Source organism: Falco naumanni, chromosome 8, assembly GCF_017639655.2.
Source record: "Falco naumanni isolate bFalNau1 chromosome 8, bFalNau1.pat, whole genome shotgun sequence".
In the NCBI taxonomy this organism is placed as follows: Eukaryota; Metazoa; Chordata; class Aves; order Falconiformes; family Falconidae; genus Falco; species Falco naumanni.
The window spans coordinates 48,060,728-48,082,647 of record NC_054061.1 but is presented as its reverse complement, the minus strand read 5'-3'; the positions used below and the strand labels follow the sequence as shown (position 1 = coordinate 48,082,647).

Below are 21,920 nucleotides of genomic sequence, written 5' to 3'. Positions count from 1 at the left end.
AATGAGCAGCTGTTGGTATAGAGTTGCTATAGATGTTTCTAAAGATACTCTGTGATGCCATCTTAGCTCATAGCTTTTCCTTGTATCTTGCACTTCCTTGCAGGTTTTTTTTCAGGTTTTTTTTTTCCTGTGCAATAATTCATATTCTTAAATGGCATTCTTCATTAAAGCACAGGGAAAGCTTAGAGAACAGTAGGAAAAATCTTGTGCTTTCCTAGATAATGAAGAATCATCCTTTGTATTAGGCAAGTCTTTGTTCTTCACCATTCATTAACTCTGGGTTATCTGTTACTTGGTTGTGATTAGGAAAACTGGCTCAGTAACAACGACCCACCTTCTCAGTGCTCCAAATAATATTTGTGTTAGAGACAGTAGTATGTCTTTGCTCTATTCCTGATACGAGTGCAGAGCACTGATAAGGCTATGGAAGCCTCTAACTTGTACGCAAATCTACAGCTGCATAATTGTATGTTACTGGCAGTAAAAACAAAGCAACACGCAACTTGTGTTTTGGATCACGGGTTAGATTTGCATAACTGTTAGGAAAATCCAAGACTGCTTTTGTACCAGTGAAATAAATATGATCTAAAAATTTAAATGGAAGCATGAAATGTTCTTATGCACATGAGTGTAAACTAATTTTATTTGAAACAAATGCTATGTAACTGTGATTTTTCATTTCTGATGGGGCATCACATCTACCTCCTATTTACTGCTAGCTGATACGTTTGTAATACCTTGCTTACCTGATCTTTTTTTAATACCTTGCTTAATGTTGACATATGAAGCCATTAATCACAATGCCTTCCTTTCTGTTCAAAAGCAGAGATCCTCTGCTTCAGAGTGAGTTGTGATGTGTTGCAAAGCACTGAAAGTAAATGTGGGAACAGAGATCAAAAGGCTTCTGGGTGGATAACTATAAAGAGGTGGGCTGATTCAGCTGAGTAAAAGTGCATATCCTTATTCCTGGTTAGGATTCTTGTTGGCTTTGGAGCTGCCTCAGGTCAATTCCCATTCATCCTCCAGCAGAGCTTTCCTGTGTCCCTTTATTCCTCCCTAAAATGCTTATTAGCATCCAGTGTTTATTGAAGCAGTTTTTCTCTGGTCATGTGCCCATGCGTCATAACAGGAGAGTTGTCTTAATTGTTCCAAGAGTGTCTTTCAGCTGAAATGTTGCGTAGGTTATGCTGTAATACTTAATACTGTTTACGTTTTTAAATGAATGAAGAACTGGGTTTGAATATAAACATTTCTAAATGTGTTCTGGAGGGTTGGGTGGTGTTTCTTTTGCTTTTTTTATTAATATACTCTACATAGTGATGTGAAACAAATCACTTTTTAGTGGCTGCAGTATGTTGTGTTTGTGGACTTTTCATGTGAAGGTAACTGGGATAACTAGAGGAAAATGTGTACCATAAAAGCAGAAGAAGTGTACAAGTTTGTACACTATGAAAAAATGCCTACAGGCAGGTGGTGGGTTTTTTTGAGCATGCCATTCATTTAAGGGACTGGGAGAAAAATAATCTCCAAGACTTTTTAGATATTGGGTTAGAGCTTTGGAAATAAGTGTTTCGAGAGCAGGGAGGAAGGAAGTGTGCTTGCTGTTCTTATCCTTGTCAACATCATGGAGCAAAATTTGAAAGTTCACTTGTGATTGTGTGGCAAGAAATCAAGGGCTTTAAAAAAAAAAGAAAAGAAAAAAAGAGAAAGGAAAGAAAGGTGGTAAGCTACTGGGAACTAGCTGGAAAAGTCAGAGTATATTGCCAAAGGATTCTGACAGTCCTGATAGTTCTAAGTGCTTTGTGCTTGCACCGTAGCAGCTAACAACTCTGTTTATAGTCATAGTGTCAGAAATTTCTTGTGATCGTGTATCAGCACAATCTGCTCTGGAAAATATCAACTCTGATGACTTGACATTAATATACCTAAAAATCACATTTTTCCATGAAAATTTCCTGCATGTCAACCTGTTTATGGTCCATATACTTGCATATCAGAATTGCTCTGAAAGAAATACTAGCTCACTGACTTGTCTTTTTCAGTATTATGTAGCTAAAAAATAGCTAGTAAGCTCTTGTCATTTTTTTAAAAGAGTAAGAACTGTTTAAGAAAACAACTGGAAAGACTAAATCCAATGTAATTAGACCACAGCTTTTTATTATCAGTCCCCAGTTCAAGTAAAGTTGGTCTTTGTGTACCTAAGTTGATAGTACATACCCAGGTATATACTTACCTTCTCTAGACTAATGGGAAACTAATTGTGGCACAAACATCCCCAGTTTACCTTTCAAGACATAATACTGATAAGCAGAGTATTGATCCACAGAATGAATAACACTTTGCAGGAAATCTTTAATTTTTGTATCAGATCTCACAGTCCAGTCTTTTAATACTGAGGCACCAAAATCTGTAGCTTTCATGCACTTTCCCAAAAATGCATATAGGAATTCCAGTGTTTTACCAAAATTATTTATTAAATGCATCTCTTTTCATCTGCATGTATCTCTTGCTGCCGTTTTATCACTGGAGGCAATGGGTCCTTTCTTTTAAAAACGTGGGTCAAATGAGGGAATTGTCCTGGTGGAGCTGGACCGCATAAGCCTGTGTTTATGTCACATCCTAAATTCAGTCCTAAAAAAGGGTGTGTTTGAAATAGTAGATTGTGTGTGCCTATTAGTCTCTTCTCTAGAATGGAAAAAAGGTAGTGTGCTAATTATTGTCACAAGCCCTGGAGGGGAAGGTGAATGAGTGGGTGAAACTGTGAGTGCTTGAAAGTGAAGGTGGCAGTTACTGGGGGTGGAGTTGATAGTCTACTGTATATCTGGATTTTGCTAGCTGCTCTTGGGTTTCTAGTATGCCAGATTTCTGGGTGATGCTGGCCAGATTAAATATTTAAATTGTATTTCTTGTGTAATGTTAAAAAAAATTATCATTGTATAGATCAATTGTCCATATTGACAAATAATAATACTCAATGTTTAATCAAACAGTATTAAAAAAATGGATTTAAAAATATTTTATCATCAAACAATAGGATTCTTGCTTTCCTCAAGAAGAGGAAGTCTTTGCTGTACAGTTCCATGGCAGTGAATTGCCGTCAGACCAGATATATGGGCAGCTATACTTAAAAGTGCCATAGTTACCGAAAAATCACCAGGAGAATACTTCAGGTTGCATTTTAAGTTTTTCCAGCAATTAAGTTTGCTGGAGACTAAGCATATAGATAACTTTAATCTTTGGCATTTGTAGGGTGGTTTTCCGTTTCGTGTGGGTTTTTTTGTTTTTTTTTTTTTTTTTTAATCTGATTGTGCTTTAGACAACAATTAGGATTTTCACTTTTTTTTTTTTTAAAGAAAAAAGTTACTGTTTTTTGTATGAAAGCTGCCTTCAATGTGGTATGAAAAATGAACAGGCATTCTTCAGTTTGGATTTCTGCACAGGCTGAAGTGCAAACTTATTCTCGCAAAATCTCTGCCTTGTTCATTGAAGCTTTCCACTTATTTTTCCAAAGCTGTTTGGATATGTAAGCTGCTGGTATAACAAATCATCAAGAATCAATCCACTGAGAAAACAGGTCTAATATTGAGGGCAAAGGACTTTATCAAAACTCAGCATTTTATACTTATCAACCAGGGTGTGGGAGGGGAAAAGCTATCCAAGCTTCCCAGGGTTTCTTGACAGTATTTTTTGGAAACAAACAAAAACCCCTCTACTTATGCCTGTACAGATAAGTGTGATCAGCTCTTAGCATGCTTTTTTTCATGTTCTTTTTTAGAAAGTATTTTAGGAATGACAGATTCTTATGTTCCAGTAAGTAAGTGAAAAATGTATTAAATATTTTGATGCTAGTTTATTAAGGTTAGTAAATGATGTTCTGTTCATATTGAGTAAATACCTTAGTATACTCTTAAGAGTAGCTACATTTGTAGTCAGTTACATTGCAACGTAACAAATCAGAACAGGTAATTTAAACATCATATATATATATATATAATTGTATGCATAAATGTTCTTGCCCTTAGTTGCATTTCTACCGCTTTTACGTAACATCAAACAGCTAATACTGTGTATAATATTCATATGATGCTCTTGCAGGATTATGCGTGAGATGTACACTGCATATCAGAATTACCTGTCTGTTTTAGGCTCATGTTAATTGCAACCAGCCATACTTCATTTAACATTTAGCAGTAAAAGGGTCACTTTCTCTGAATCACGGAAAGATCTGCTTGGTGCCTCTGGACACACTTAACACAACTTCTCAGGTACTTAAGAATACAAGCATTACTTACAAGAGTACTTAAAATTTCTTTTGTTGTTGCAGGTTATTTTAGTATCTGCTAACAAGCTGACTCGATACATAGAACCATGCCAACTAACAGAAGATTTTGGAGGAACTCTCACCTATGATCACATGGATTGGTTGAATAAGAGGCTGGTTAGTTTTCTGTGTTTGGTTGTTTTTTTTCCAAATATCTCATTCTTGAGCCATGAATTTTTTGTGTAGGAGCTGCTAGGTATGGAAACTGTCATACGTGTAGTAGTGGAGTTCAAATGCATGAGTAGTGTTAGAATGATATCTAACACTGGGTTTGCTCAAAGGATGCTAAAGCTAATGTAATCAGTTTGTTGAACCAACAAGTTCCTTAATGAAAGCTCTCATCTAGAACCCCACTCTAGAAGAGTCTGAGCATATGGGCAATTGTTTTGATTTGTACTATCAGCAGCCAAACAAAGAGGAAATAGTTGGACTCTGCAGATCTTTCAAGGTTATCTCTTAGGCCTTGGTTCCTCCCCAGTAGATACAGAGATGCACTAAACATCTAGGAGCAAATACACCCCTAAATCATTAATAGACACAAGTTGTTTAAGCAGCTGTTGGTGTGCATAGCACTCCAGAATGTTTTTAATCTGTTCTTCATTGATACTTGTTTTTCAGTTACTTACATTGTTTTGAAATTTTAATTTTTAATCTTCAGTGAAACAGTATATTCCTTTCCTGTTCAAGTCTTCTTAAAATGTGCTTCTCCAAGTAGGATCCTGGACAAGGAATACTCCAAACAATACAGCCAATCTCACAGCAATACTTCCCCCTCAATAAATTTGAGGGCTTATACCACATGTACCATGTTTCTTTTTTGCTGAAACTTAGCAAATTGTGTGTTTGGGACAGAGAGAGCATCATCTGCTGTGTGGCTTTTTTTTCTGCTGCTCTTTGCATGGTCTTTATGTGTGCATGGATTAGGACAAGGCAGCTAGTTTCTCCTCTGCCTGAAACAGAGCTCCTGACATGGGAGGGAAAGGAAATTCAGTATTTTCATTGTCCTTCACTTTTGTCTGTTACGTACAAATCTGGCTCCTACTCACTTATTCCTGCATGTGTAAAATTCATAAGGACAGTGCTTCCACCCAAACTGGGACTTCTGCTGTGTATTTGGTTCAGACTACAACTGAAAATTTCTCTTTCCTGTCTGACCTCTCTTGCCTTGTTTCAACTTGTTTTGTATATTAAGGAAGAACCTCCTCCATTGCAGCTCCTGATTTCTGAAACTAGCCAACAGGGTAGAAAGATTCTTTAAGGTACTAGCTGAAAAATAGTTTACAAATATAGATACATTTTAAACCTATGGATTTTTTTCCCCATTTTGTAACAACTGAGTCTAGCTTTTATTTTATAAATCACATTATAAATTGGCTTTTAAGAGCTGTGCACCTCACATCCTTTTTTGGTTTTCCCTGAAATTTAAATAGTTGTACATAGGTTAAGGAAGGTTCATCTGCAGGCTATTGATAAATAATTTATTAACACCAAAAAGACCTGAAAGTTTTTACGCATGGCACTTATGGCACCTGATCGTGATCAGTTCTGTTAAAAAAAAAAAACAAACAAAAAACACCCCAAAAAACCCCAAAACAAAACCCACCAAAAAACCAGCCCTTAGAAGTCAGGTACAGAGGAATAATCTGAACAGTACCCAGTGTCTGACTCTACAGGCCTCTTGTTATCCAAGAGAAGCCCCTGTATTCAAAGAAACCAATGAGAGTATTTATTTTCATATAATACATCTTTCTTTTAACTTAAATTTATTTATTAAAATATATCCCATATTAGGTGATTAAAAGCTGGAGTCTTCACAAAGTTGATTATTTTGATCCGTTCAAGTGAGCTGTCACGTGCTTGCGTCCTCTAGCATTACTCTTAAGATATACTTAAGATGTGGAATAAATATGTGTATGACAACTTACAGGTCCTGCAGAAAACTCAACATTTTTCAGTATTTCAGAATTCAGTCCATCTTTGTTATATTCAGCGTAACATTTACTATCTCCCTGACGAATCTTAGTGCTTTTAAGGGTTCCTTGAACAGAACTTCATATTTCCTACTCTTTCTACCCTACCATATGAATGTTGAGAACTAATTACACTGTGTAAAGGTGGAAGTGTACTAACAGAACTAGAGTGGATAAATTTGCACTGATGCCTTCAATACTGCCACTTATATAACTTTCATTTCTTAAATGAAAACCTGCCTCTTATTACAGGTATTTGAAAAGTTCACGAAAGAATCAACATCCTTACTGGATGAGCTTGCTCTAATTAACAATGGAAGTGATAAAGGAACGCAACAAGAAAAAGAGAGGTGCGTGATTTGCTTTTTGAAATCAGTGGGTTTGGATTATAAAAGTTCATTGGAAATCCAAACAATATTGAAAATGCTATGTGCCTTAAATATTTTGAGATGTGTAAAAGAATTCTGAAAGTTTGTAACGTAGACTACAAAATTCATCAATGTGTGTAGACGGAAGCTCATTTGGCCATTTGACTACACGCAGCTGCACTAGTGTTTTGATAAAATGAGGACTTTACTGAGTGAGGAAAGAAACATATAGTCTCTTAACAGCATCAGGTAGCTCTGGCCTTAGTGGGAGTATTTGCTGCTACTGTAATACAAATGAATAATAATGTGTTACTTAATAATTGTTAAAGTTTATTTTTATTAATAATGTGTTTGTTACTTTATTCAAGATCAATAGATTTGAACTTCCTTCCATCCGTTGATCCTGAGACAGTATTGCAGACAGGTATAGTAAGTCAAAAAATTATAATGTTGGTCAATAAAGTAACATTGTTCATTTTTAAGCCCCAAGTGAAAGCACAGTGCCCAATAATCATCTTAGCCATAATCACAATGTAATAAGCTTATCTATTAATGCCATCTTTAGATTAAAAAAAAGGGATGTTAACAAATAAATGGAAGAACTCCAAATGTGTCATTCTGAATACAGTTTTTAATAATCCTGATAACATCTTTACAGTATTACCGTAATTAATATGTTTAATTCTGAGAATACGTTGTTTCTAGATGATGTCATTATCTTGGCCTTACAGGATGAATTTGTGTCAGGAGCCATCAAATGGTCACAATACAGATAGCATTTTCCTACACAAGTCTGACTATTGGCATCAGCCTAGTTTTCAGCTGACAATCTGTAAAAGTGAAGCATACAGTCTTCTGACTTTGCTGCTTAAGAGTCTCCCTTCAGCATTAAACAATTTGGGGTTCTTTGAATATTTTTTTTTTTAGTGAATTTCCTATTAACATTAAAGTATAATAGACTAATTGGACTAGAAATGTGCTTAAAAATTTGTGCCTTGTAGAATAGGAAGTAATGCATAGTGTTGAAGTGGTGATCCAAGTCTGAGTGCTCAGAATCCTTAACTTAGAGCCTCCTGCAAACTAATGTGTGGATCACACGTTCTCTGTGGCAAATATTACTACTGGCCCTCAGTGTAAAATTTTAGCTTATTTACATGTGGGATAATATTGTTTGAGTTAAAAAATGAAACAATAGTTCCTTGCTGCGGTCTTTAAAGTTTTAAAAATATGCAGTGTCTATAGACATTGCTACGAGATTTTAAGCTAATAATGTATTCTCCTTTAATGGTAAGATTTTGGGGCAAAACAGCACTTCAGTTTTGTGTAAGCAAGTAGCTCCCAAGAACATTAGTTTATATGCATTTTCTGTTTTCTTAATGTGGCATAATGAATTATTTTTTTTTAGCTGTGAAGTTTAATAACTTTAATTAAATCATGGGAGTTCCTAAGAGGCAACCATTCTCTGTTAAATTCACTGTATTGAAAGTTTGAAAATAAAAAAATTAAACTCTCCCCGATTAAACCTTCCCATCTCTTAAGGGTAAATATGAACAAACTGCAGTTTCAGATAAACGGCTTCTGTCTTCCATGGTTACCAATACTGTTGCTTTCACAAGCTCCAAATCCGCATAGAAAGTATAGTTCTTAGAATATGATAGGAATGTAGCTTAAAATTCTTCTTTTACTTTGAAAATGTTAATCCTTTACTGCTGAAACAATAGAATAAAAATTCAAAATTATCCCAGTAGAACTATGACTTCTAAAAGCCTTTGTCTGTTTGTTTTACAGCTATCTGTGCCTATCTGTGTAGTATTATAAAAGATTAAATCCAAGATGTTAATTTCCATAGTACGGCAAATGTATCTGAATTCTTAAGACATGTTCATTTCACAGTGATATGTGCTGAGTAATTTAAAGTTGCTTGCTACAATCTCCAAAGCCCTTGGCATTTTGATTGTCCAGATAATACCAGCTGGATTTAGAGTCTATATTTCTGCATTTTCCTTGAGGTATTACAATTACTATTGTAGTGATAAATTAATTCTGTTAGTGAACTGACATGTTACTATTTTAAGACCTGCAGAACTGACGATACGGAATTGGCAGACTTTCAGTTTTACACCAACATTTCTTTAGTGACCACACACTTTATTTGCTAACTTGTTCATTGAGCTTTTGGGGAATAAATTACTGATCTGGATTTACTGGTAGTATGGTGTTTACATCCTGAACTTCAGTACAGCTTAACAATAACATTCTTCAGTTTAAACAGGGGATTAAATACTCAAAATACACTAATTTTGCATATATGAGAATTGTTACCCTGATATGGTGCTTAAGAGCACAAAAAAAGGTGGGAAAAATGAAGAGAAAAAATTGATCAAAGTACTTAGTATTCAGCTCCACACTTTCTATGAAAGTTTTGCACTTGCCATAAAAATCCTGAAAGATAACAGCGAAATTATATGGTCAGTTTGTTTGTGCTTCTAGATCATTCATTAAATCTAAGAATGTGAATTGCTCAAGAGAAATACTTTGGATGCTACACAGTATTTTGAAGTAAAGCAGAATACTTAGTTGTTTCAGACTCAGGATTGTGCTTTGCAATTGTTTCTTTACATTAATCAATATAACTGTCTAATGAATGTTAGTCATAGTATCGCTTCTGTAGTTCTAAAGTATATCACATGATTTCTACCCTATTTTATGACTAATACAACCCCACAAACTGTGGCGAGCACTTTGCATGAAATGCAAACGTAACCAATGCATGAAAGATTATTAGCTGCAAAAATGTACTACTGAGTGGGCTAAAAGCAGGCATGCTTACAAACAATTTTTGTAGCTGGTTTTTTAATCTAAATTAACCACGTCATTAAATGTATTGTTAAAGGTCATGAGTTACTCTCTGAGTTACAACAGCGTCGATTCAATGGTTCAGATGGAGGGGTATCCTGGTCTCCAATGGATGATGAACTACTTGCTCAGCCACAGGTCATGAAGCTACTAGACTCACTCAGAGAGCAATACACGCGCTACCAGGAAGTCTGCAGACAACGTAGCAAGCGCACACAACTAGAGGAGATTCAGCAGAAGGTAATGCAGGTAAGTTTGGAGTTGGGCTTGAATACTGTGAAGGGGAGATCTGAGCTCAAGTGCCAGCCTGTGTTTCCTGCAAAACTAAGAATCAGAGGTGAGAACTGTCTCCTTTCACTCCTCAAACTGCAATGTGCTGGTTTCACTTCATGCTACCAAGTTGTGGCTACTCCAGTGACTTTCCAAAAGCGGTTCTGATATGTGGAGGTGACTAGATACGTGCGCTCTTGCCATCATGCTGAAGAACCTTCATGTTGTCCCTTTGTTGCATACTGTGGCAGCAGATCCCTTCGTTGTTGGAGGGCAAATGCAAAATCTGTTAGCAAAGAGAAGAACATTCACAAATGAGACACATTTGACTGTAATTTTGCTTGAGTTGGAAACCTTCCCCTGCATGTGTTGGTTTTAAGTTTCTGATACTGAAGATAAGCCATTATTTATTCCTTTATTTGTCTAATGCTTGCTGTTTTAACTAAGGTAAAGTGATTAAACTCTGTATTTCAAGGATACCCTGACAACAATGAATAAAAACCTTCCTAATTAATCATGTGTTAAAGGTCATAATGAATTGGTTTGGTCCTTTGGAAACAAGCAAGTAATTAGCCCTTCCAAAGTTTTCTTGGCAGAGTCTCAGTAGAGGAAATCAAGGAAATGAAATTAATTTATTTTTTTAATATATATATTACTTATATTATAGTATTAACCAACCCTCTTGTGTTTATTAATTGAAATTAGATTTATATGTTTTTAAGCTTCTATGTAGTTTGAATATGCAGAAAAAGGAATAGATACTGCTTTTAGCTTTTCAATATTGACATTTCTAATGTGTGAGAAGTGCAAATCAAGTACTTGCACTTCAGTGTTCCAGGTATGGGTAAAGATTAAAAACTAATCAATCTTGTTATTTCTAGCAGTGAAAATGTAAATCTACTGAGGAAATCACTTTCACTTATGTAGTAATATGATGATTATTTAAAAAATAAAAAAACCCCAAATGTAATCTTAACATGTTGAGCTGGAAATAATAAAAGTACGTAACAGATGAAAATAGTACTATAGAGAACATATTAGCATGGCTGTGGGTATAATCAGGTGAGATTTTTTTTTTCTTGTGTTATAGTGGTTGAACAAGATGTGCTGTTTGAAATGAAATTTATAACATACTTTGGCAAGCTGACATTGTTAATGCATTTAAATAGCCTTGTTTACTGGGACATCAGCCTCATTTTGCAATATTTGTAATAGGAATAGTTATTAGTTTACTCTCATTACACTATGGATGTTACTCGGTAAGGGAACTGAGTCTCAGTACACAGGAAGAATGTGTTTGGTTGTTTTACCAAGTTAATCAGTTTTATAAAGTGCATTTAAAATCTCTCTAAATGGGATACAAATGTGTGGGGAGAAAAACTTACTAAATCTAGAAATTGGTTTCATTTCCTTTTGGTTTATGGGAGAACGTTAGACTAACAGAGAAAAGAAAGAAGATAGTGATGGACTGGAAGAAACCAATAGATGCAAAGTGCCGTGGAATTGATTTTGCCAAAACAATCGGAAGTTGTAATACAACATGCTTAGAGTATTTTCAGTTGGAATGGGTGTGTACATGGACAGTGTTTCTCTTGTGTGGCTGACTTTTTTTTTTTTAAATGAAAGTTAACAGGAAATCAAAACACTACAATTACATTCCTGTTTCACTCTTTGTATAGCTCCTTATATTGCTAACCACTCCTGGCTTGCTTTCGTGTTCCTGTTTCATTTTCACTATTCGCTCCTTCTGCCTACTGTGAACTGCTTAGTTCTTACTCCTGTTTCAAGCCCTCTTATCCATAACAACCTCTCTTCTTTTGTGCCTTCAGTATTCTACCCTCTCTTTTTACCTACCACTCTTTCTTCTGTTCCATAATTTTGTTTCCCTTTCCTTCATCTTTCTTTCTGCAGTGTAAAGATGGTAACGATTTCTAGATGTTTTCTGATGAACAGCTCTGCTAAACAGACTGATGAGCAACACTGTGTTATGTTAAATTCTAACATTGAACCTCCTTAGGCAGAGGTGTGAACTATTTTTCTGACCCTGATTCCCAGAAATTAATGTCAGGCCTTGCAGTAGTCACTAACCATTGAAAACCAGATTTTGTGAAAGTAACATTGCTTCTTTCTGCAGGGGACCTGCAGAACTCTTCTCAGTTCAAGTGTCTTCACACAAGAATGGCCATGTGCTAAGCCGAGCAGTTTCAGAGGCAATGCAGTAGTTGCTGGAAACTTATAATGAGGAGGTGGTCTGGGTCAGAAAGGGCACTGCTAAGGAGTAGTTGAATGCTTTCAGATTTGCATGAATACAGTCACTTCCATATCTGAGTTTTCCTAGCCACACTGATATTACAGGGGGACATGTGGGTGCCTTCACTTTTAGGTCCATTCCATATTTAACCAGCAACAGCTGTGCAGAGGTGCTGAGCACAACAGGAAGTTAATCTTTAAACAAAAAGAACCTAGAACTCAAGAGTCTTAATTTGTCCTAGAAATGATAGAAGTAATGAAGGCACAGGTTGCTTTTGGAGAAAAAAAAAAAAAATACGGTGAAGCAGTACTTGGGGGGGGAGGGGAGGAGGTTGTGTTGGTGCAAAAAAGGGTGGTTGGTAAGACACAGATGTGATGAATAAAATGTGGGGTGAACTGAGTAACTTTCTGTAATGGTGGTGGTCATTCCTGATTACTGTTGGAATGTATCCTAGCAGCACTAGAAAAATAGTCCAATTAGTCTCTTTTTCATTTGTCTTCATGGTTATGGTGTTATATTGTGTATTGTATTCTATTTCCTGAAAAGCTGTGTGAAGCTGTTCTGTCACCTTTGCTCAAACAAAGGTTACATTAAAGAGAGGAAGCTGGCTTCCTATGCTTTTTCATAAAGGTTCAGAATGTGGGGGTATTCCTGCATTTCCTTACTTCAGGACTCCAGTAGTAAGTGACTTTTGCACTACGCTTTATCAAAGCTGTTTCTTGTTTTCTAGATATTTAAAAATTTATTATAAAATTTTGCCATAGATATCATCTGAAAATTCAAATGTGTATAAGGAAACCAAAATCTGAGATACTCTGTAATAATGTCAAATTAAATAGTTTCAGAATAATGATAATAAACAAAATCAAATACTGTAGTCCAAAATTGTATTGCCATGACCCTGCAAAGACTTGTGCAAAGGCAGATCCCATGAGATATGGCCATTAAGACTCTGTAAGAGGCTTCTGTTGTTTTAATAGAGCAAGTTGGAAGACAAATACATAAAATACTAAGTTGTCGTGTAAATTTAGTTTTGGAATGAGTCCTGTACTTTAGCGTCAATATATTCAACAAAATAAGGAGAAAACTCTCAGGTGTGAGGTTGAATACAGCTGTGCATTGTAATTCACTGGGGGGGGGCGGGGAATACTGTGTTTGAACACGACAGATCCATTACCAAGAAAATTGTGTTTTAAGCTATTTTATTGACAGAGATACAAAATGGCAAGTATGTACATGACAACTCCTTTGCTATCTGCCACCTGTTTTCATGGAGCTGACAGGCTAAGGTTAAGGGAAAGTATTTTGTACTTCGGAAGATGTGAATGAATTCAATGACTTGTACAGATCCTAAACTTTTTTTTTCATAAATGTGTATTTTGAAATATTTCTACTTACGTTACAAAATTATTTTAAACCCGTTTTCATGATTTGCTACTTTATTTTTGTCATCTTTATCTCTTTGACAGGTAGTCAATTGGCTTGAGGGACCTGGATCAGAACAGCTAAGAACCCAATGGGGAATAGGTGATTCAATTAGAGCTTCACAAGCTTTACAACAGAAACATGAAGAGATTGAGAGTCAGCACAGTGTGAGATTTTCCATACCTTTTTCAAGTAGCAAAATAAATTCTAAGTACATGACGAGTAATGACAAGTAGTATATCTTGATTATGACTATCTAGGATATTTGCAGTGTGTGATTTCATGGGTTACAGAGGAAAGTACCTGAGCAGTTTAAGAACTTAATATGTTCATTGTATGTATGTGTTATTTGTTTTCCAGTGCTGAAAAATACTGATTTCTATCTATAATATTTCTGGGGTTTATTACATTGCAGCAGTTCTTAAATTTTCATGTTGAGTAGGAGGAGTAAATTTCCTTTTTCCTCTCTGCCAAAATGGCTGAGAAGCCTTGTACTTCTCAGGTGAACAAGTTAATATTATCTTTATTAAACTACATTTACCATTTACCTTTTATTTTTTTAAAATGTATATTAAATTTGTATAAAATATATAAAATATTTAGTAATATTACCAGTTGCCATTTATTAAACTACAATTTACCAGTAGCTGAAACTGGCTTAACACTTTCATTGATTTATGTTCATAATGAAATCTTGAAGAGACTGAGACTGTTCTGTCATTGTACTAACCTGATGCCTTTGCTTCTAATTTTGAAGACTTCCTAAGGTTCAGCAGAATTTTATCTTCCCATCAGATGATTAACTATGCTTGGGATATGAATACTCAGTGCTCCCAAAGGGAGTGTTGCTCACAGTGCTTTTTCCTCTTTCCTGGCTTCGATGTAGACATTGACAATTCAGTCCACTTCTTCTAAGTCCCCTTTGCAGTCACAGCAAAGAAAATAGTTATAATTTTGCTCATATAATTAAGAAAAAAACCAATCCAAACCTTTAGTCTGAGAAACATTGTGCCCTAGACTACACTGGTTCTATTGACTACATCTCTGCTGAGTACAGTTTGCTTGCTCAGATGCAGAAGCATATGTTGTAGGTGTCTGTTAGGTCAAGTGAATGGCATCCCTGCTGTCTTCTCATTGCTGTAAGCTCTTCAAGCAATGTTCTACTTTGAAAAAACACTGCCTTCTGAAGCGTAAAACATCTTACAGTTAAAATCCTAATTGGAAAGAGAAAAAAAATCCTCTGTGTACTTTATTGACAAAAATAATTTCGAATATCTTTCAATCCTACTAGCACTTCAAAACCAAAAAAGAAAACAGCATTGAATATACTTTTTTCTCATTTGGGTATCTGTAACAGAGAATTATGCTTTAGCTGGAGTGAAATACAGTCCTTGAAATCATTGAGTCCCATTGAAGTTTGCAGGCTGGCCTACAGTTTGGTGATCACTAAAGCACTGATAAGATTGAACACTGCTTGGTCCTCGGGTGCTAGCAGGTCTCTGTAGAAACAGAGTCAGAAAATTTTTTTTTTTTTTTTATCAAAAGAAGTAATTTGGAGACTACTCGCCTACCTTAAGTTTAGATGACCGTTTATGAATTAAAACCATTTTTTGACAACAGCACTGGAAAAATGTGCTTTGCATTTTTCTTTGATTTTTTTTTTTTTTTTTAAACATCATGATAGCTGAGTGTGCTCTTCTTTCATTATTTTCCTAGGGTTTTTTCTCTCCAAATAATCAAATTGACAGCTTGTATGCTTACTTTCTTTCATCTCCTATTTATTGTTGATTATATTTCTTCTGTTTTGAAGATACTTGCAAAAATGCTTTGTTTAAAAGAAAATGTTTTAAAGATAGGCTTTTTCACTTCAGTTTACTCTGAAGTGAAAAGTAATTTTCTTTGGGGGTTTGGTTGTGGGGGTTTGGTTTTGGAAGGGGTGGTTTGTATTTTTTGGTTTTTATTTTCTGTTTTATTCATGAGCAATCTAGAACTGTTATTTTTGAGCATATGTTGGCTTTTATCCATGGTTTTGAGCTGTCACATACAGCTGTGCCTAACTTTCCCCTGTGGAAAGGATCAGAAGCACACTTCTATTTGATTTGCCAGTCTCTTAATTTTACTGATAGCTTGACCAAAATCAGTTCCTGCAACTGTTTTACTTCAATACTAAAACTAAAAATTACTAATCTAGGTTTTTTTGTTTGCCTGTCATATGATAGTTGACTTGTCACACTCAATAAGCTGGATTTGTATGTTCAGTGTCTGCAGGTAATAATGAGTTATGTTGTTTAAACTGAGTTTATTGAGCCTATGTATCTGTAGTACATGTGTGACAGTGGAAGATGTTTCCATATTATGTCATCTTAGTTGCCTCTTTGGGGGTAGATGAGAGGTTTATTCTGCTCTTAAATTTCTGGCTGATTGCTAATTTAACTTTTTCATTATTCCCTCCCTTTGCATATTTTCATAGTCATGTTTCTTCCTGTGAACAGATGGTAGAGGCAGCTTTGGGTAAAAAGAAAAAAAAAATCAGAATATGGATATTTATACTCTGTATTTTGAATGCTTTCTAAGTACATGATGCAAAAGCTGAAGGCGTAATTTTTTCAAAAAATGCAAACATCCCAATAGGAGTGTGGCAAGAATACTGATTAAATGAAATATTTTAGGCCAATAGATGGTGCTATTCCATAGCACTAGAAATGCATAGGGCATTTGAAGGTCACTTTACTGTAGGCCAAAATAAAAGCTGTTGAGCAAACATGTTTTCCTTTACAGGCATCTCAATAATGCAAGTTGTGAATGTGATCTTGATGTATCAAGTAGTTTTTAAATCTCCCAGAACTGTTAAATATTCGAACTATTCTCTTTTGCAAATACACCACCATGACAACATAACTAACTCCTGTGTATGTTGAATCAAAACATCTGAAAAACAAACCTACACAAGCTGAATTGAGTAGTATAAAGCTTTCCTTAAATAAGAAACAAGAATAATTTTGAAGTTTCTGTACGTGGATACTCTGTTTTATTCAGAAGATAGAGGTTGCTTCTACTTTGTCAACAGTAGTATGTTTTTCTAAATGTTTTAAGAAAATTACTGCTAGTTTCAGTCATGTCACGGAAGGCAACACCTAGATAAGTCTTATGAACAGCTTTCTGTAATAGCTTACCAGTTGTCAAAACGTCTTTTGTTTCAGTAGAGTACTATAGACTTGCAAGGATTAGAAATTTTAAAATGGTGGAATTCCTCTGTTAAGTCAGTAAAATAGTTTGAATGGGAATTTGTACTGGGAGCTGGTAACCATGTGTTGTAATCTTCCCATCTTGCTGCACCATCTTTTCATACTACGTTACATGTATTAAAATGTACTAAGCACTTTTTGAGTTGATTTAGAATTAGGAATGTTTGTTCCTCCTGTGTGAGATTTCATCACTATAGTGTAAGCTGTAATAGGTTCCTTTTTTAGTCCGATTATTTATTAGTCTGCAGTTAGATGTATGCCATTTTAAGAGAAATAGAATTATGTTTGTTATTATTTTAATTCTTACTTTTCTTGTGTTTGTAGGAGTGGTTTGCTGTTTATGTTGAGCTTAATCAGCAGATAGCAGCTCTTCTAAATGCAGGGGATGAGGAGGACCTTGTGGAATTGAAAGCATTGCAGCAACAGCTGAGCGATGTGTGTTACCGGCAGGCCAGTCAGCTGGAATTCAGGCAGAATCTATTACAAGCAGCACTTGAATTCCACAGTGTTGCCCAGGATGTAAGTTTTTCTTTTTAACTTCTCACTGGCTCACCTGTCAGTATATTATTGCTATAGTATTATAAATATTGAATACAGTGGAAAAAATATAGGGAGGTCAAGGGAAATAAAATATCACTTGGAAAATGCCGTAAGTCCTTATTTACTATAGTTGAAATGCTGAGAAGATGGATTTCCCCTTTTTTAGGAGGGAAGTGCTTTGTAATATGCCTTACATTTCAATAGCATTTGAAATAAAATGACTGCTGCTTAGAAAGTTGCTTCCTCCCCGTTTTGGTGTTTTGTTTTTTTTTTTAATTAGAAGCATATGCATTAATTGAACCACAATTTGTTGTACTTTTCGTAGCTTCTTTTTCAAAATAGCATTTATTACTTTCCTGTACTTGTCTAAAACTAAAAATTAATAATCTTGGCTTCCCCCGCCTCCATCTAGGGATATATGCTCTTGGAATTTTATAGGCAGATGGGTCATTTATCTACCATCTTGACTTTCATTTCCTATAGGATGGAAAGAGAAACTCCTAAAATGACAGATTTCCAGGCATGTAGGAGATTGCAGACCCAAGCATCTGAAGCTTGAATTTCTTTTTAAATATCAACATTTGTGTTGGTTTTTATTTTAGTTGTCTCAGCAATTGGATGGCTTGCTAGGAATGTTGTGTGTAGATGTAGCACCAGCAGATGGGGCATCAATTCAACAAACTTTAAAACTACTGGAAGAGAAGCTGAAAAGCGTTGGTAAGCAAAAATTCTGCATTTCAGATACACACATCCTAATGAATGTGTTACAGGGGAAAAAAAACCAGTAATCTCACCACTCCCTTTAAAAAAGGACAGCAGAAAAGATAATATCTGTCTCCTGATTCCTAGGTAAGTAATGCTCCACCTAACTCTTGGACTTGCTTATGCGATCTACCGCATAGTAGTTCTGTCTAGAAAAATAATCTGGAAGTGGTTTCTTTTAAATGTTTTACATGTAATACGTATTTGTTACGTACCACTATTCTGCATTTCATCTGTAAACAAACTTTTTTTACCCACTAACCATCCTTAGTATCTTGGGAACATAGTGCTTAGATGATCTCTTTGTCTCCAGAGCTGACCCCTTGGTGATTAAGATTGTTAATCCACTCAGTTTCAGAATGCTCGTACTGAGTATTTTCAGTAGCTTTGAATGTATATGTTAATAAATGGCACATTTAGGGTTGTTACGCTGTCAAGTGTAGAATAGAATATTTCAGTTGGAAGTGACATACAACAATTATCTAGTCCAATATGTTGTAGAAGGAGCTTTTGTTGTGGTTTAACCACAGCTGGCAACTAAATACCACACAGCTGCTTGCTCACTTCCCCCTGCCCCTGGTGGGATGGGGAGGAGAATTGGAAAAAGGTAAAACCCAGTGGGTTTTCAATTTAATAATTGAAATAAAGTATACTAATAATAACAATTGTAAAAAAAAGGGGAGAGAGGGAGGAATAAAGCCCAATTAAAAAAAAGTGATGCACAGTACAGTTGCTCACCACTCGCTGACTGATACCCAGCCAGTCCCCGAGCAGTGATCAGCAGCCCGTGGCCAAGTCTCCCCAGTCTATATATATACTGAGCGTGATAGTATGGAATATCCCTCTGGCTAGTTCAGGGCAGCTGCCCTGGCTCTGCTCCCTCCTGGCTTCTTGTGCAGCTCCTCACTGGCAGAGCACCGGAAACTGAAAAGTCATTGACTTCAGGTAACCACTACTTAGCAACAACTGAACATCAGTCTATCAATGTTATTCCAATACTGAATCCAAAACACAGCACAGTACCAGCTACTAGGAAGAAAATTAACTATCCCAGCTGAAACCAGGACAGCTTTGAAGCAAAATAATATATGGTAGTAGTTGTTATTGGAATGTTTGATGCATAAACTAGATCCTCCTTTAGGAAAACAGATAGAGCTGCCAAACAATGGATGTAACAGTAGCTTCTAAGGGTTGGTATATCTCAGTATAGAAAAATATCAGCCATGCCAGATGTAAGCAGTAACTTCTGCCAGCCACTGTTGCAGTTATAAGCTGTACCTGCTTAGCAGTGATAAATATTTTAGGTATTGTGCAAGTGTGTGGATGAAAGACACTAATTAGCCATTTATATGCTGTGAAATTAATATTCACTGTCAGCTCTTATTCCTTTTCTTGTTATCTGCTAGGTCAAAATAGCAAAGCCCTTAGCTCTTCGTTAATATAGACAAATTCTCAGACTCAAGAGTTGGAAAGGGCAATGAAGGATGGGTAGTAATGTCCTTTTCAATTTCCAGCCTTCCAGCTCAGATTCTGTTGTATTTCATCTCTCCTTTGGGAGTAAAAAAATCCCAAATATGTATAAGAGTGACCACTGATTTTTTTTTTTTTTTTTTTCTTCTTTAGACTTGGGCTTGCAAGGCTTGCGTGAGAAAGGTCAAAGTCTCCTTGATCAGATATCTAATCAGGCATCCTGGGCCTATGGAAAAGATGTGACCATTGAAAACAAAGAAAATGTGGACCATATCCAAGGAGTGATGGAAGATATGCAGCTTAGAAAACAAAGGTAGTAACAACAGTTCTAGTCATTAAGACTTTCCTGTGCTGATAGGTCACTTTATATATACAAATATTTTTTTTTTAGAAATAATTTTGCTTTATCTTCAGTTAAGGGATGTAGTAGAACTGTAATTTATATTTGTGGTATATTTAAATGGGACAGTAGCTTCCCTGCCTAATTTGTTGTAGCATATTCCTAAATCTGAACACCTTTTGTACTTTGTTACTGGATGGAATATTTTGAGTGCTTTCCTGTGCTTGCTCAAGAACTATAAATTCTTTTTATATGGAGCTACGGAATGGATGCAAGAGGCATCTTTTATATGTTAGCAGTTTGAGATGGAAGGTCTAATAAGACTACAGTAGTGATGATGGCTTTAAAATTATGTATTAATTATGTAAATACTTGCTTATCTTCTTTTTCACAACCTCTGTCCTTTGAGCATGGCATTTTCACTCCTGAAGATAGCAAGAAAGATGAGATGGTGTTGGGGGGGGCAGGGTACAAAATGGAGGCACATATAGAAGTTTTCAAAATAGGCTTTTTTGTGAGGTTTTGGAAAAAGATAGTGTGGAGACTGAAGTTGTAGTAGGGAAAAATGCTGGGGAGAGTTGAATTGGCAAGAAGGATTAATTTTGCCATCATCCTCTTCCTCCAAGCCTTTCTTTGATTATTTTTGTCTTAAAGATGTAGTAGTACTAGATTGGCTGTAGTACTGCCTCTTTTTTTCTACTCAACAGTGTGAAAGAATCAGATGATGTTGCTCATCATTACTGCAGGAACCCTTGAGACAAAGTACTGTCCATAGAAAGTGCCTGAACTTTGAGAGCAATGGCTGAACAAAAAGGTGCCTCTGAGGAACAGCAAGGTCTTAATGAGCATCAATTTGCTCACTTTAGGAATTAATTCTACCGCTCACAAATAGTTTTCTTAGGGAACTTAATGTAAGAAACAATGTGTTTTGGTAACACTCAGAGAAGGTATTGCTTTAAGTATGTACTCTGAATCCTATTTACGTGAGCAACACTTGTGTTGAGGGCAAATGCAAAGAGCTATGGAGGACCATGTGTCACTGTGTGATAAAATGGCAGTTGAAATTCACTACCAGGTAAAGAAATGTGCATGGGAGAAGGGAAGACGTTACATAGTAGTGGACGCTGAACCAGCCATTAACCCAAAGATAAATATTAGAAAACTTTTGCAAAATTTGCTTATTGTTCAATCATACTGTAAGAAGCAGGTAGAACACTTAAGGATTATTAGGAAAGGAGTAGAAAACCAAAAGGAAAATGTCATTGTGTCACTATATAGATTTGTAGTCCATTTCTGGTTTAAGTGTTACACAATTCTGGTTCCTGTTCTTAGAAGGGACATAAAATTGTGGGAAATCAATTAGAGGATCAAAAAGTCATTAAAGCATTCAGACAAAGGTTTGAAGCAGCTTCTAGATGATTGATATAAATCAGGTTCTTCAGTCTGGACAAGAGACAAAAAAGTACAATAAGGACTACTATCTCTCAGTAGCATTTAATAATTTTTGTAATACTGCATTTTTTTTCCCAAATTCTATTGAATGCTTCTCATTATTTATATACACATGAATTACAATTTTTATTTCTAGGGGCATTTTGCTGCTTTAGTTATGCTTTTGGAATCCGTAAGCTGTTCTCCTGCATTATTAGAGCAAAAAATTTCCTTTCTCTAAGCATCACAGTGCTACAGTACATATAACAAAATGCAGCATGCTAACAAACTGTCCTTTGGAAGTGCTTATGTTTGCAACCAGTTTGAAGAAACAGATCCATGCATACAGTCTTTCACATTCATTTATAGTGCTAACTGTTGACATGAGTAATTTCATTAGCAGTAGAGTCTGAACCTTGCTGTCTACTTAGGCTCTGAAATTGAAGTGGAAAGGTCATTTTGCTAACTGTATTAGCTTAGCTCTCACTGTAGAAAGAAAAGACCTTTCAATATTTTTTTTTTAAATTCTAACTGGAGAAAGAACTGCAAAATGTGCTTAATTCAGAATGAGAGAAATATAATTAGTTTTTTTTATGGATAAGGTTTTGAAATGCTTCCTGTCAAGTTATAGCAAAGGACGTAATCATATAAGGGTTCAATTATTACAGTCT

At 35.7% G+C, this 21,920-nt stretch overlaps 1 protein-coding gene across 4 annotated transcripts in view; it reads left to right on the top strand.

Annotated features, from left to right (window-relative positions):
- Positions 1-21,920, top strand: part of SESTD1 (SEC14 and spectrin domain containing 1) — a 55,883-nt gene that overhangs the window by 27,211 nt on the left and 6,752 nt on the right. For 3 of the 4 annotated variants that reach the window (XM_040603816.1, XM_040603814.1, XM_040603815.1), the window contains 8 exons: positions 4,325-4,438; positions 6,544-6,641; positions 7,028-7,083; positions 9,553-9,764; positions 13,506-13,628; positions 17,031-17,225; positions 17,849-17,963; positions 19,632-19,791. In XM_040603816.1, coding sequence (XP_040459750.1) covers positions 4,325-4,438; positions 6,544-6,641; positions 7,028-7,083; positions 9,553-9,764; positions 13,506-13,628; positions 17,031-17,225; positions 17,849-17,963; positions 19,632-19,791 — 1,073 coding nt within the window. The remainder of the gene's footprint in view (positions 1-4,324; positions 4,439-6,543; positions 6,642-7,027; positions 7,084-9,552; positions 9,765-13,505; positions 13,629-17,030; positions 17,226-17,848; positions 17,964-19,631; positions 19,792-21,920) is intronic. The other variant, XM_040603817.1, reaches the window with a different exon arrangement.